Source organism: Lemur catta, chromosome 14 (assembly GCF_020740605.2).
Source record: "Lemur catta isolate mLemCat1 chromosome 14, mLemCat1.pri, whole genome shotgun sequence".
Lineage (NCBI taxonomy): Eukaryota > Metazoa > Chordata > Mammalia > Primates > Lemuridae > Lemur > Lemur catta.
In genome coordinates, this window is record NC_059141.1 from 31,904,770 (window position 1) to 31,920,689 (window position 15,920).

Genomic DNA, 15,920 nt, shown 5'->3' on the forward strand with positions numbered 1-15,920 from the left:
TTATTACATTTACAGTTGACTCTTGAACAATGTGGGAGGTAAGGGTGCTGGCCCCCGAGCAGTTGAAAATCTGCATATAACTTTTGAGTCCCCAAAAACTTAACTATTGATAGCCTACTGTTGACTGGAAGCCTTACTGATAACATAAGTAGTAGATTAGCACACATTTTGTATATTTTATATATTATGTACTATATTCTTTTTGAAAATTTTTTAATTTTTTTTATTTATTTTTTTTGAGACAGAGTCTCACTCTGTTGCCCGGGCTAGAGTGCTGTGCCATCAGCCTAGCTCATAGCAACCTCAAACTCCTGGGCTCAAGCGATCCTTCTGCCCCAGCCTCCCGGGTAGCTAGGACTACAGGCATGTGCCACCATGCCCGGCTAATTTTTTTTTCTATATATTTTTAGTTGTCCAGCTAATTTCTTTCTATTTTTTAGTAGAGATGGGGTCTCGCTCTTGCTCAGGCTGGTGTCGAACTCCTGAGCTCAAACAATCCACTCGCCTCGGCCTCCCAGAGTGCTAGGATTACAGGCGTGAGCCACCGCACCCGGCCTATGTACTATATTCTTAAAGCTAGAGAAAAGAAAATGTTATTAAGGAAATCATGAGGAAAAGAAGATATATTTACTATTCATTAAGTGGAAGTGGATCATCATAAAGGTCTTCGTCCTTTTCTACATGTTGCATAGGCTGAGGAAGAGGAGGAAGTGGAGAGGTTTGTCTTGCTGTTTCAGGGGTGGCCGAGGTAGAGGAGGGAGGGGGAGGCAGGCAAACTAGGTGTAACTTTATGAAAATACATTGTAAGTTCTGTCTTTTTTGCTTGTCTATTTCTCTAAACATGTTTCTATAGAGTACCAGTTCTTCTTCCACCATTTGCTTTAGCTTTAGTGCTTGTGTCATAGAAGCATCCATGTTGCAAAAGAAATCAAAAGCAGTCTTGAGTAATCAGAATCCTTCTGCCAGATTGTGTGATGTCAATTCGTTTTCTGACACTGCTTCCTCTACGTCTTCTTCCTCATATCTAGCACTGGTTTGGTAGCGGGCATCTCCACCACTCATCTTCTGTTGATTCCTCTGGTGGTGTCTATGAGTTTTGAAGTTTTCCCAGATTCATATCTTGAAACCCTTGACCCCCCCCCTCTTTTGCCATATCTATAGTTTCTTTCATGATTTCCTTGACTGGCTCTGTCATAAATCCTGTGAAGTCATGTGCCATATCTGGGCATAGTTTCCTCCAGCAGGAATTTATTGTTTTGGGATTGAGGGCTTTCATGGCTTTTTCCATAATAATGATGGCATCTTCAATGGTGTAATCCTTCCAGACTTTCATGGTGTTCTCTTTATCGGGGTTCTCTTCCATAGCCTTGACAATCCTTTCCATAGAGTACCGTGTGTAATGAGCCTTATGACTCCTTGATCTGGAGGCTGAATTAGAGTCATTGTGTTTGGGGAAAAGTCGACCAGTTTGACACCTTCAGGGTTCTGGGTGGCCAGGGGCATTGTCCAATATAAAAAAAAAAAAAACAACTTTAAAAGGCAGTCCCTTCCTGGCAAGGTACTTCTTGACTTCAGAGATAAAGCATTGATGGAACTCATGCAGAAAAAGTGTGCTTGTTGTCCAGGCCTTCTTGTTGTATGACCAAAAGACTGGCAGCTGGTGTTTAACTTTTCCCTTCAAGGCTCAGAGTTAGCAGCTTTATGGAGAAGGGCTGTCCTGATCATAGACCTAACTGCATTTATTAATATATAAAATAATAGTGTTAGCCTGCCCACTCCTGCCTTAAATCCTGGCACTTGGTCCTCTTCCTTACTAATAAATGTCCTTTGTGGCATTTCTTTTCTAGAATAGGGCACTTTCATCTGCATTAAAAATCTGTCCAGGCAGATATTGGTTCTCCTCAGTGATTTTCTTAATGGCATCCACTGCCTCTTGGTCAGCAGAAACTGCTTCTCTTGTTATGTTTTCTTTCTTTTTTTTTTTTTAGCCAAACCACTTTCTAAAATTATCAAACTATCCTTTTCAGACATTAAATTCTCCAGCTTTTGATCCTTCACCTTCCTTTTGTTTTTTGTCATATAATGACTTCACTTTTTCTCAAATCATATTAGAATCTATAGGCATGTCTTATAGCAATCCCACACCCACATAAAAGCTTTTTGCAAAAAATTAGAAGGTTTTTGCATTGGTTGTATAACTTCAGTGACAGGTTCATGAATTTCTTTCTTTTTCTTTTTCTTTTTTTTTTCTTTACAATGGTTTTTAGGCTGGATTCATTTATCTTGAAATGGTGGGCAATCACAGCTGCAGACCCCAATCTACAGTACATACCAAGCAATTCAACTTTTTCTTGTAATGTCATGACTTTTCTCTGCTTCTTGGAAGTGCTTCCAGCATCACTAGTGGTACTTCATATAGGTCCCATGGTGTTATTCCAGGTTTATGGTATTACGCTAAACACGATGAAAAATATACAAGAACCAGGAGAGATTGCTTTCTACTGAGATATGCAATTTGCTGGAGAGATGAACTGCTCACACAGGGATGATTAGCATCACACTGTGTTTTAAACAGCTACTTGAAACATTTGAGCTCACAGCAATAGCAACATTATTACAGCAGTTCAGTATGTACTGCAGTTAATTTTAAGCAGTTATGATTTAATACCACATCTTTTTACATTTGTTCACATTTCTCTGAACTGAAAATGGTGCCATGTATGGTCTGTGTATGCATGAGTTTTGATAAACTTTAATTTTTATAACATATTTATTTTATGGTAGTAAATGAAATAGGCTAGTATCTACATATATTCTATGCATTCATGGCATACCTAACTTTTTCTTAATTTTTTGATATTTTTAGGCTACATAGTTCATCTATGAGTTTTTTCAAATTGTTGCAAATCTCCAAAAAATTTTCCGACTTATTTATTGAAAAACCATATTTGAGTGGACCCATGCAGTTCAAACCCATGTTGTTCAAAGGTCAACTTTGTATTTTTATTGTTGTTATGCTCAGGGACTATTATTTATTGAGCTTTGCTATATAGCAGCAGCTTCATCGTCCCCACTGTGGAACAGGATGCCTATATTTTAGAGAGCTTGTGTACATCCTACAAGGTTTCATAGCTAGTAAGAGCTGAGGTCTCTTTCTTGCTAACACCCTGGCGTTTGAAGTCCTCCTTGTTCTTCATTTTGGTTCTGCCCTGGACCTCAGCTGGTTTCTCGGAACTGTTTCAGAGTGTGGTGAAATCCATCTGGACTCAGTGTGCGGGCAGAGAAGGCCAGGCGGAACTTCCCCACCTACCCAGCCATCTTCCTCCTGCGGGACCGTGGGCGCAGCACATTCTGTGTCAGAGCCTGCCTAATCAATCCCCTCCTGGCATCCATCCACGTTGGGGCCTGATCAGGCAGGTGGCATTGTGGTGGACCGTCACTGGCTGCTTCTTTTTGTCAGCTCTGCACTATTTAGGACCATGGTGAAGTTACTTGCCCTCTCAGGGCCAAGAAATGGTCCTTTTAGCCTTTCCCCTTGACCCTCAGCCCTCCTCCAGCCAACTGTAGGGCATGGCTGGGGAAGGCAGCCCCTGGCCTGTCCTGCTGGTTTGCTGCTCAGACCAGGCCTCAGGCTGCCTGAGTGCCTTGAGCGGGCTGGTCCTTGATAGAGTGTGGTGTCCCTCCTCCGGTTCCCTATCCCTTCCATCTACTAGAGATTACTTTCTTCAAGCATTTGGTTCTCATCCCCCCAAAATAGCTTCCTGCCTCCAGCCTGTCATTCTCATAAGGCTTTCTGTGTGTTCTAGAATGACTTCCCTCTTATTAACCTTTCCCATAGCAAAGCAGTTAAGAGTCTGGCCCGTGGTATCTGACACACTTGGGTTCAGATCCAACTCCCCCACTTTCTAGCTCTTGTTCAGCAAGAGCAAGTTACTTGACTTCTCTTTGCCACAATTCCCAGTTCTGTTAAATGGGAGAAGTACCAACTTACTAGGATTTTCCGTATAGTACCTAGCGCATGTAAGCATGCAATATGATACTATAGCTAGCCATTATTTTAATCAACTGTTCTGAGCAAGGTGACAAGAAATCTGACTGAAAAAATAGATGTGAGTAGCAGTAGGTTCCTAGAGAGAAACATCTCTGGCTAGCAAATCCTTAAATCCTCGATTGGTGGTAAGGTGGGAAAGAATGACAAGAATGGCATGATACCTTCCTTTCTTCCCCCTGGTGGGGGCAGGTGAGAGAAGCTGGCAGACACTTGGTGGGGGGACACTGCTTCCAGTGCCCTGTCTATTCCAGCACCCTTTTGTATTCACCCAATGCCAGAGGGAAGGGGCAAGCAGTTTAGCACCCACCTTTTAGAGTAATGCTAACACCCCAGGATTTGTTGCCGTTTTCTCTCTGTTGGTGATCCGTCATGCCTGATGGAATTGTTAGCACTGGAAGCTCAGTGGGTTATACCCCTGTGTCTCCCTGAGAGGAGCCCTTTTGTTTTGGAATGAAAGGGAACTGGCCCAGCCTGGAAAGATGTGCACTCCATGAAGTCCTTTATACCCGCTCTGAGCCCAGGTCAGATAAGGCACTGAATGTTCCCAGAGGTCCCCCGACATAGGACATAGCCGTGCATCAGATTCTGGCAGGGAGCCTTTCATGTGTGCTCAGGGCCCATTGGCAGAGGCCCAGGTACAGTATCAGTTCTCTGCTCACCCTTTGTGGGGAAATCTGTCTCTCACTTAACATCCAGCCCAAATGTTTCTTTCTCTGGCTGAGTCATTTTCTCTTTCTTCTGGGCTTTCCTGGGTTGTGTTCCAGCCTTTTTGAGACTGGGCTAGAAAAGGATTGCACGTCTGTCTCCTCTGCTAGGATGGAGCTCCCTGGGGGAGGGAGTGTGGGTTACCCATCTTTGTGTCCCCAACATCTAGCACGGTAGCTAATACTCAGTAGGCATCACCAAAGGTTTACATAAGACGTGACATGTGTTTTTGAATCATTTCTTGATATTTTAACTTCTAGCTTACTGCTTAGCATAGAGCAGGTTCTCAGAAAAAATTCTTCAACTGAATGAATAGGACACAGCTGAGCGGCCTCGGGTTGCTTTAAGGCCGTGCAACTTGTCAGACATTTACCTTTCTTTGTCGTCCCCTTTCCTCATCTGCTGGTATTTCCCACTAGAAAACAATGTTTTCTGCAACTCTTTGCAGTGCTCCGCCCAGATCCTCCAGATTTGAAAACATCTGGCTTTGAAAGAATAGATTCATTGTTTCCTTCCCATCTGGAGCCATTTTTTTTGTATCTGTTGTTCATTGAGCTTTTGTAGTCTGCTTAGAGTGAGGAATGGGAGAAACTAAACAAACAAAAAGGAGAAATTTTTAGAAAGTGGCTTTGATTTGTCCTTTCCCTATTACAGATATCTTAACAAATCACTGAGATTTGTCTATAGCCTTCCCCTCTTCCCTCCACCATGGACAGCTTTGCTGCCCCTCTGGGTCTACACAGGGAGGTCTGTGTGTGTGCGTGTGTGTGTGTATGTGTGTGTAGGTGTAGGTGCACACACATGTGTGCAGCTATGGTCTCTTTCTCCCTGAGAGGTCACTTCCATTTTGTGTCCAGTTTGTGGCGTAGAGTTAGAGATAATGAATAGCCACAGATAACCTCTTAATGTAAATAAATAGTTTATCTCAATGTAACTAAACTGTTATTTTCTTTGTTTCTTTTTCTGTTAAACATGGACTCTTTATAACCTAGATTGCAGTAGTGGTTGTTTCTGGCAAAGCCAGATCCACAGAAATGTAACTATGGGGCCACTGCAGGAGCTTTGGGAGTGCAGAGTGAGGGGTCTGGGAATTTTTAAGATGCCCCATTCAAAGGATAAAGTAACTCCTTCAGAGAAGCTTTCTGCAGGAGTGAATGGTAGGTGTGGATGGAAATAGGGTATTTACAGCTGCCTTAGGCATTGTCTCCTGGGTAGCACATGCCCGACTGAGTTGGCCACTTACAGTTCCTCAGCTTCCCCTGGCCGGCAGGAAACATGGCAGCGGCTCCTCGTTGCTCCTGGGAATCCAGGAGTTATTTATTGGTGGTGTTTAAAGACTTTCCTAGTATATCTTCAACTTGTCGACTCCCACATTTCTCCTTTGAAGCTCCTGAGGGGTTGGAGAGGGAAGTACAGGGAGACTTCAGGGAAATTTTAAACACTTCCCATCAGAAATAGGTAGGGGGCTGAAGCCTGGGCCGTGGGGGCTGGCCTGGTCCTCCTCTGCAGCCTCAGCCCTGCCTGGCTGCCCACACATTATCCGCTTCCTCCTGTCTCAGTTATCCCTCCCCCAGGGCCCTCCCCAGCTTCAAACCATTCCTGCCTTTCTCCCAGGACTCTTCCTGAGAAGCTGACTAAGCAGCCCAAGGGTTTCCAGTAAGAGTTAACTACAGAGGCACAGGTGGGAACAAGTGCCAAGAAATCTGGCCACCTGCGGGGCTTTCCTCCTGCCTCACTGTAACTCTCCGTCCAGAGGGAAGATTATTGCAGTGGTTTATGTTACAGATGACCTGACCAACAGGAGCCTTTGAAGGTCAAGTCACCTTCCTCAGCGCTCAGCCCCAAAGCACCTTTGATGGGTGAAAAGGGTCTTTACATGCCAAAGGAACCGTAGTGTGAGCAGGAAATCCTCTCTTTTTGGAAAATATCATGCACCATCAGTGGGCAGAGCTGCCACGTTATATGATTCCCGGGCACCATTCACATTGCACGGTCACCACTGGACAATGATGCCTCCTGTAGTTGTCCAGCCAGGCAGCCCTGCTTTGGAGGTACTATTAATCAAAACACATTTTCCCAACTATAATTTAATGATGAATTAATTTTGGTAGTTATTGTCACTTACACTGAAGTTCATAATTTTGAACATTTATGATTATTTTTCTTCTTTTCCCAGCTTGATAATGATCATCTTCACTGAAGGCAGGAAGCCTGTGCGTATAAGATGCTGTAGATACCACGGTGCCGTGTACATGGAACTTCCGTAGTAAATTTAGTCTTGTTAATATCACATTAAAATGAACATTTGAAGGCAGAAATGAGCACATAAAGCAGCCCTGAGCATGTCCAATGTGCTTTCTAGTCTCTAGAAAGCAATGCCTACATGGCCCTGGCATTGTGGAGCGCTGCCGTTTTGTGATTGGAAAATCACAGGAGTCATTTTGGACTCTTGGCCTGGGGTCCCACTATTTTACAACAGGAGGGGACAGCATCCCCCCATTGTACAACTCCAGTGGGCACCATTAGCACTGTCATGCATATGAGCAGTGCCTCCTGGAGTGTCTACAGAGGCCGCCTTGCATCAGAGGAATTGTCATTTACGAACAATTCATTGGTTACTTAACCTATATTAGGACATTAGCAGAAATAAAAATTTGTCAATTCACTTCCAGTCTTATCATCCCAACAAATAATTTTTCCTATTTTTCCTTAAAATTTTACATTTCTTCTCCTTGGCATATATTATTTTTGCATACCTATAGTCCAGAGTAGTCTATAATTTTGTATTCAGCTTTTTTTTTTCCTTTGCAAGCTATGTTATAAGCTTTGCTGTGCTATCACAGTCCTTATCATGGTTGATGGCTTTAATTGTACCAAGTGGATTACAATTAATTATTTAGCCACTTGACAATTGGCTCATTTCCAGTGTTTCACTATTATAAAGAATGGGTAGAAGGCAAAGGGAGCTCTTATTTGTTTCCTTTGACTTATGTGTCAGTCACTATGCTAGACACTTACTTATCTCTTTTATTCCTCTAACAGTTATTTCTAGAACCAAGACTCAGACTGGCTAAGCAGCGTAGTAACATGAGCTAATAAACATTGAACTCTTACTGTGTGTCGTACTCTTTGCTAAGAACTTTTCATGTAATATCTTATATCTCACTACTCCCTAGGAAGTACACATTTCCACTCTTTCGGGAATGATATTAATTTCAGGAGATGTTTAAATGCCTTATCCAAGGTGTCATGTCAGAACTGGGAGAGGATAGAGTTGAACCCAGGTCTTTCCAAACTGTCTAAAACTCATGACCAGTATAATGTCAGCTTCATGAGGGAGTTTTCTTTTTTCCCCTCCTCTTTTTGTTCTCTGCTGTGTTCCCAGTGCTAGGAAGAATATCTGGCGCATAAATGGTGCTCAATAAAGGCTTGTTTAACAAACAATGGAATGGTCTCAGCATTATATAAGCAGCTTGAGGTCAGGTTTCTTTGACTCACAAATATTTGCTTTTCTGCTATATCTCAGGTACAGGTGAGTAGGAAATAAAATTTACACACACAGACAGAAGACACACATATTTAGGAGTTTGCATGTGCGTGTAATCCTTTTTATTCTATTTCACTTTCTTATTCAGCTTAAAAGTTGTTTTTTTTTTTAAAATAAGGCTTTATTTTTTTAGAGCACTTTTAGATTCACAGCAAAATTGAACATGAGGCACTGAGATTTCCCATGTACCCTTGTCCCCCCTCACAAGCATAGCCTCCCCCATTATGAACATCTCCCACAGGGTGGTACTACATTCACCACACTTCATGAACCTACTTTGACACATCATTATCACCCAAAGTCCAGAGTTTACACTAGGGTTCACTCTTGGTGTTGTACATTCTATGGGTTTGGACAAACGTATAATGACATGTATCTAACACTATAGTATCATACAGAGCAGGTTCACTGCCCTAAAAACCCTCTGTGCTCTGCCTGTTCATCCCTCCCTCCCCCCAATCCCATGATATTTCTATTATCTCTATAGTTTTGCCTTTTCCAGAAGGTCATATAGATGCATCCTTGCCCGATTGGCTTTTTCACTTAGTAACATGCATTTAAGCTTCCTTCATGTCTTTGTGGCTTGCTAGCTCATTTCGTTTTAGGGTTGAACAATACTTCATTGTCTGAATGTGCAACATTTTATTTCTCCGTTAACTTGCTGAAAGACATTCTGATTGCTTCAAAATTTTATCAATTATGAATACAGCTGCTATAAACATCCGTGTGCAGGCTTTTGTGTGGATATATGTTTTTAACTCTTGGATAAGACACCAAGGGGCACGATTGCTGGATTATATGGTAAGAGTATATTTAGTTTTGCAAGAAACTGCCAAACTGTTTTCAAAGGTGGTGCTATTTAACACCATTTTGCATTTCCACCAGCAGTGAGTGAGAATTCCTGTTATGCCACATCCTTGCCAGCACTTGGCATTGCTGGTGTTTTGGATTTTGGCCTTTCTATAGGTGTATAGTGTTATCTTGGTGTGTGTGATATATTTTTTTTTGGTTCATTTTTTTAGGAATCATTGTGAGAAATGCAATTACTACAGCAAACTGTAGAAACATTTTGTAAGTTCTCAGAAATGTATTCATATTTTCCGTTTGCTGGTTAAGTTAGTGTGTCTTGTTACTAGACATGCAAAAACAGTCCAGTTTTGCTGCTACCTTGCCAGAACTGTTTTAAAGAAAAATCCTTTACTTATGTTATATAGCAATACATTCTTACCTCAATTTTATAATTTGTTTCGATTTCATTATTTGCTTTGGGAGCTTTTAAGGATGATTTGTTTAACAAGATACTGTGTTTGTTTTGAAGCTTGGTGCTACTATTTCCTAAACATGAATGTTTTTCAGGTCCCAAACCAGCTGTCTACCTGCAGCATGGCTTCCTGGCAGATTCCAGTAACTGGGTCACAAACCTTGCCAACAGCAGCCTGGGCTTCATTCTTGCTGATGCTGGTTTTGATGTGTGGATGGGAAATAGCAGGGGAAACACCTGGTCTCAAAAACACAAGACACTTTCAGTTTCTCAGGATGAATTCTGGGCTTTCAGGTATATTTGAATTGATTATGACATCGGTGTATTTCCTTATACCCAGTACCCTTAACGCAGACACATGGGGATTTTAGCAGAAGAGGCAGATTGGGGGTTACTCTGAAATTGTATGAGAGGGAAAACTGATGTCTCTTGAAAGGTCTTAAACCTTGCTAGGAATTTAAAACTAGCATCAAGGTAAATTATAAGTAAATTATTACATTAATAATTAGATTTAGTTAGGGATTCTTAAGTTATTTTGGCATTCCTAGTGGTGTGGGGGCTCCTAGGTAAATGTCCCACAACCTTCCTCCTTCCTCTATAAACATGTACTCCAAATGTTCACTTGTCTTCTTTATACAAATTCTCTTCTCTCTCTTACTTCTGGCTGTACCAATTAGTTGCTGTATGACATTGGACACGTTGCATACGCCCTCTTGTCTTGATTTCTTTATTTGTAAAATGAGGGATAATAAACACCTGATAAGGTCATTGGGGGCTTAAAGGAGAGGCTACAGGGAAAGAGCCTCCATGGAGCCTGGCACATTGTATGTGTTGGTGGCCTCTCTACCTCCTGATGACAGGCACACACACCTGGGTTCAAGACTATGTCTTGCTCCCAGGTATTAGAAAAGGTCAGCAGAGTGGAGGCCTCCAGGCTGGCTTCTCTTTTGTAAGACCAGAGCCTCCTTAAGGATGAAACACAAGAATGAGAGCTTTTGCCAAAAGGCATATACAAGAATATGGTTTTTGTCACACCATTTGAAATAGCAGAAAACTAGAAACTACCCAAATGCATGTCAACAGTGAGTGGACAAATAAAATGTGATATATTTACATTATAAAATGAGAATGAGCAACCTACAACTATATGTAACAACAGGGATGAAGCCAGGTACAGAAAAATGCATACTGCATAATCCCACCTATAGAAAAATTAAAAAACAGGTGAAACTAATTTAGGCATGAAAAATTAAAATACAAGTTATCTTTGGGAGGCACAGCTGCAAGGGAGCCCAAGAGGGCTTCTGCGGTCCTGGTAATGTTCAGTTTCCTGAACTCATTGCCCGTTTGCCTATCTGTGTTCAGTTTGTGATAACTCATCAAATTGTATGCTTGGTATTTGTGTGCTATTCTATTTTATGTACTATTTCAATGGTGGAATTCCTTTCTTGGATTACAGTTATGATGAAATGGCAAAATATGACCTACCAGCTTCAATTAACTTCATTCTGAATAAAACTGGCCAAGAGCAAGTGTATTATGTGGGTCATTCTCAAGGCACCACAATAGGTATGTATGTAATTAAGATTGAAGTCGACATAATGTCTTTATTACAGAGATTGTACTTGTTCTTAAAAGTGGTACATTAAAAAAAGTTCAAATGCATTTATTTTTAAATGCCAAACAGAAATAATGAACAGGGCAAAGAATTTGGTAATATTTAGTGTTCTTTGGAAATTCATGGTATAAGGTCTCTTCAAATTGAAGGAATTAATATAAGCCATGTTGTATTAGTTATTTTGGTAGATAAGCAAGGTAGGGATGTGAGAGGGTAGAAAATAAATTTTCTAAGTTCAGAGACAGGTGGGGTACGGTGACTGATGCCTGTATTCCCAGCACTTTGGGAGGCCAAGGTGGGAGGATCGCTTGAGGTCAGGGTTCAAGACCACCCTTGGAGCAACATAGCAAGACCCCTTCTCTACATAAAATAAAAATATTAGCTAGGCATGGTGGTGTATGGCTGCATTCCTAGCTACTTGGGATGCTAAGGCAGGAGGATTGGTTGAGTCCAGGAGTTCGAGGTTACAGTGAGCTATGATAGAGCCACTGCACTCCAGCCTGGACAACAGAGTGAGACCCTATCTCAAAAAAAAAAAAAAGAAAGAAAAAGAAAATAAGAAAATGTATTGACTTTGAAAGTTAAGTGGAATATAGCTAACTACAGATACAAGGATAACAAGTTATACTTTATTTACAAATAGTTTTAAAAGCTATGTGCATTCTTAATTTATGTTGATTATAAAAGTATGTTCATTGTAAAGAAAAATATAAAATTTAGCAAAGGTTAAAGAAAGTAAAATCTGCCCATAATTCTAGTGAGCAAGAGTTTTCTCTGCCTAGAGGGTAGGGACCCATCTTATAATTTATTTAATTCTCCGTTTTAGTGTTTGCTGTGACTAACTACCACCTATGTCACATGATCTCCTTAGAACACGTTCCTAGAAGGAGACCATATGAGAGGTCTGAATGATTTTAAGGGTCACAATATATATGGTTAACCTGTCTCACCCTCAGAAAAATGGAGTGAGTCATTTTTCTGCATTCATATTCCTTCTCTCATGCTTGTCTACTTGCATCCTTTGCTCTACTACTCTCCAAAGTGACATTCTGGGGCCAAGGGGCAAGAAGTGACCTCAGACAGGGTAAAAAGATATTTAAAGCTAGGAGATTCTAAATGCAGGAGCTCCTCTGTAGTCTTTGGTGGTTTGGATGTGTCTGTGAATTGTTCTTGGAGGGGCTTTGGGGGATGAAGGGGTGGGGAGCTCTTAGAAATACGGTCTTTGGTTCACATTGTTAAAGGAACGGGGAAGACTTTCTGGTTCTCCACACCTGGATTTCTTCCAGTGTGTATCTAGGTTGAGATTTGCAACAAGCACTTAAGAAATACTTGATTTACTAGTAATCAAGTTCAGTGCTGGCGCACACGGTTCAGGGGGCCCCGTGTCAAACGCGTGGCTCCCCGAGGGCAGCGCTGCCTGCCCGGTTCTCAGGCCGCCGCCCGCGGGGGTCACGATCGCCCGGCCTTGCCTTTTTTGAGCCGGAAGTCCCAGAAGATGAATTCCTGCCTTCCTTTTGTTCCCACAGGTTTCATAGCATTTTCACAGATGCCCGAGCTGGCCAAAAGGATCAAAATGTTTTTTGCCCTGGCTCCTGTGGTTTCAGTGGCGTTCTCCACTAGCCCGCTAGTCAAACTAGCACGAATTCCAGATCTTCTTTTTAAGGTATTGGGATCCTGCATCCCTCTCCCCTCCCCACAGTGTCCTCCTCAGATCTGAAGAACTGGCCACAGGCGGGAGAAGCCGTGCGGGCCCTCTCTGCACTTTGCGATCAGTGGAGCAGTGGGTGCTTGGTCCCCCTCCACCCCCACTTCCAGACCCAGGGGAGTCACCGGCGCGCTGGAGCCGCGTGTGCGCGTGGTTCGCAGGTCGCGCAGCTCTGCCTGCCACGCGAGGAGAGCGCAGGGAGGCCTGTGAGAAAGTAGTTCAGACGTTCATGGAGTTGCCCTTTATTTCGTAAGGGGAGCCCGTGCCCAGCAGCGGGCAGGATGTGGGACACAGGAAACATGCTGTTCCCATGTGCCGGTCCCCAGCCACACTGAGGGCCACCCAGAGACACCGTTATTGTTATATTTTGTAATATGGCACCTAAATCACAAGCCAGTAACCTCATCAGGGCTTAGCTCTAAAGCTATGTGACCCTAAGCTTTTGTTAAGGAGGAAACAGCTTTCGTGAGAAGGAGTTTTAAGACAACTAAGGCTAGATGATCTGTTCATGCATTACATATGCTTTATGTATTACACATTTACACACACATGAAATTCTGTACAGAATTATATACTTGCAATCAAGTTATAACATATCTCATAGGCCACTTAAAAGACTAACAGGAAATATGGACTATACTCTGATCTCAGAGCCTGACTCTCACATAATATGGGATTTACTGTTTCAGTGACCAGAACATGCAGATAAGATATAGCCACCCCTGACCAAATTTGTTTTTAAAGCCTTGGGTGACAGAAGCATGGATTTTTATTATAAACAGTACAGAGATTGTAAATAAAGTACCCCTCAACTACCAAGCCTTCTCCTAGTGCCTTTCTCAGAATTAAACACAGTGCTCAGTTTGAGGTCTTTTTCTAAAGACTTTGTATGTGAATTTATATACATATAGATGTACCAAGGGAAATATATTGTTTTGTTTTAATGTAGATGGTATCCAATTATATATATTGATTTGCAGATTGCATTTTTCACTCTTGGAGAGCTATCATGTTAATACATAAAACTCTACCACATTCTTTTTAACTGCTGCACAGTAAGTTTTTGATTATAAGGAACTACTATTTATATAGCCAGACTCCTATGGTAGACATTTAGGTGGTTGCTAATTTGCTGTTGCTGCATCTTTTTGCCTTTTTAGGGGTATATTCACAGAGTGGATATGGAGAAGTGAAATTGCTGTGTCATAGGAATGTGTGTATTACCCACTTTGGAGATAGTGTTTTGTAAAATCTACAGTGGGGCTCAGGGATCTGTGTTTTTATAAAACACCCTATGTGAGTTCTCATGTAGGCTAAACAGTTGGGTATTTGGGAACCACTGTTTCGTACAATGGTGCTTTTATAGTATACTAGGAGAGTAAAAACAGGAATGAATGAATGTTCGTAAAACCTTTGAAGCTACTCTGAAAAATATGTTGCTTCTGTGAAAGTAGAGTATCCCCTCCAATCCTTCCTCAAAATGCAAAAGTATAAGTTATAAATATATCAAAGTTGTATGAGGAGGCCTGTAGATGTATAAGGCAAATTTTTCTCTATATGTACTGTCCTACATTGACATAATTTTCAGCAGAGTTTGCCATAGGAGTGTTTGGGTAGTAGTTTTGAAATACAAGGTCAACTTCACATCCTTTGTCAATCAAAAGGAAAGCGTGGTTTATTGCGATTTAGGTCAATGATGCATCATCCTATTAACATTTTTAGTAGAGAAATTCAAGAATATTCACACTTGTCATGTGAGACCATTATGTAGACTCACAGCCAGAAGTTTTCCAAGTGGGTGCCTTTTCATGTCTCATGGCCTTCTCTACGTGTGGTATTTACTAACTGGTTTTCCCCAGCTAGTATGCTTCGTCTAGAGAGGAGGAACATTCGAGGAGACCTGGTATCTGTCTTTAGATATTCATGAGTTGTCTTGTAGAATACCGATTTGACAGAGACCCCAGCTGTCCATGTGTGGGCCAAATTTGCTGGAAGAAGTATTGAATGTGGCCCAGACAATGTTATACATTTAAATTAGTTGCATCTTTTAAAATGTGGGATATTTAACATTGCAATCTTGATAACTGATTGGTTTTTTTTTGGCGGGGAAGGGAAGCTGTGCTCCACAAGCCTATGGATTAGTGGTGGTTGCAAGTAGCAGTTAGGCTGAGCATGAGCTTGTGAGTTCATCATGGTTCTCAGCACTCCCTAATCATCATCACATTCTTCCATTTCCAGTTTTTCCATTTATATTTACATACCTGCCTGTATTAGTTTGCTAGGTCTGAGAGGAAGAATCTGTTCTGTGCCCTCCCCGTAGTGTCTAGTGGTTTGCTGGAGATGTTTGGCATTTCTTGGCTTATAGAAGCATTACCTGGATTTCTGCCTTCATTTTTGCATGGTATTTTTCCTGCATGCATGCCTGTCTCTGTGTTCAGATTTCTCCTTCCTGTAGGGACACCAGCAATATTGCATAAGGGCCCACCTCTAATAACCTCTTTTTACTTTGATTCCTCTAAAAGACCCTATCTCCAAGTGAGGTCATTCTGAGATACTGGGGGTTAGGGCTTCAATGTATCTTTTTTAGGGAAGACAATTCAACCCATAAAACTGCCTTTGTGGGGATTTGAGTTTTTTTTATTTCTACTTTTCCCTCCAGAGGGTAGAAATGAACAACATTATAAAGGTTCAGTGTAAGTGAGATCTTTTTCCTGTTTCCTATTGCACAAGTTTGTGAAGATCTGCCTTGAGAATGTAGTGGTTGCCCTGGAAGTACTTGTGCACAGGTTCAGTGGCCATTCGTTAGGAGCAATGTAGGCTAGGGGTTGGCAAAGTTTTTCTGTAAAGGGCCTGTTTGGAAAAATTCAAACCATGTTTCCCTCTGTTCTCACACCACACACTGACAATCAACACAAACAGAAGAGTTCTGTGACCAAATATGGAGGCTTTGTCCACACCAACAAACATTGAGTTCTGCAGTGACACCATCTCAGTATCCTCTTATTTAATTAAGACACTATCTACCTGGAGATA

At 41.7% G+C, this 15,920-nt stretch overlaps 1 protein-coding gene across 3 annotated transcripts in view; it reads left to right on the forward strand.

Moving 5' to 3' along the window:
- Positions 1-15,920, forward strand: part of LIPA (lipase A, lysosomal acid type) — a 37,363-nt gene that overhangs the window by 12,199 nt on the left and 9,244 nt on the right. For all 3 annotated transcript variants that reach the window (XM_045567890.1, XM_045567889.1, XM_045567888.1), the window contains 3 exons: positions 9,660-9,858; positions 11,024-11,133; positions 12,709-12,845. In XM_045567890.1, coding sequence (XP_045423846.1) covers positions 9,660-9,858; positions 11,024-11,133; positions 12,709-12,845 — 446 coding nt within the window. The remainder of the gene's footprint in view (positions 1-9,659; positions 9,859-11,023; positions 11,134-12,708; positions 12,846-15,920) is intronic.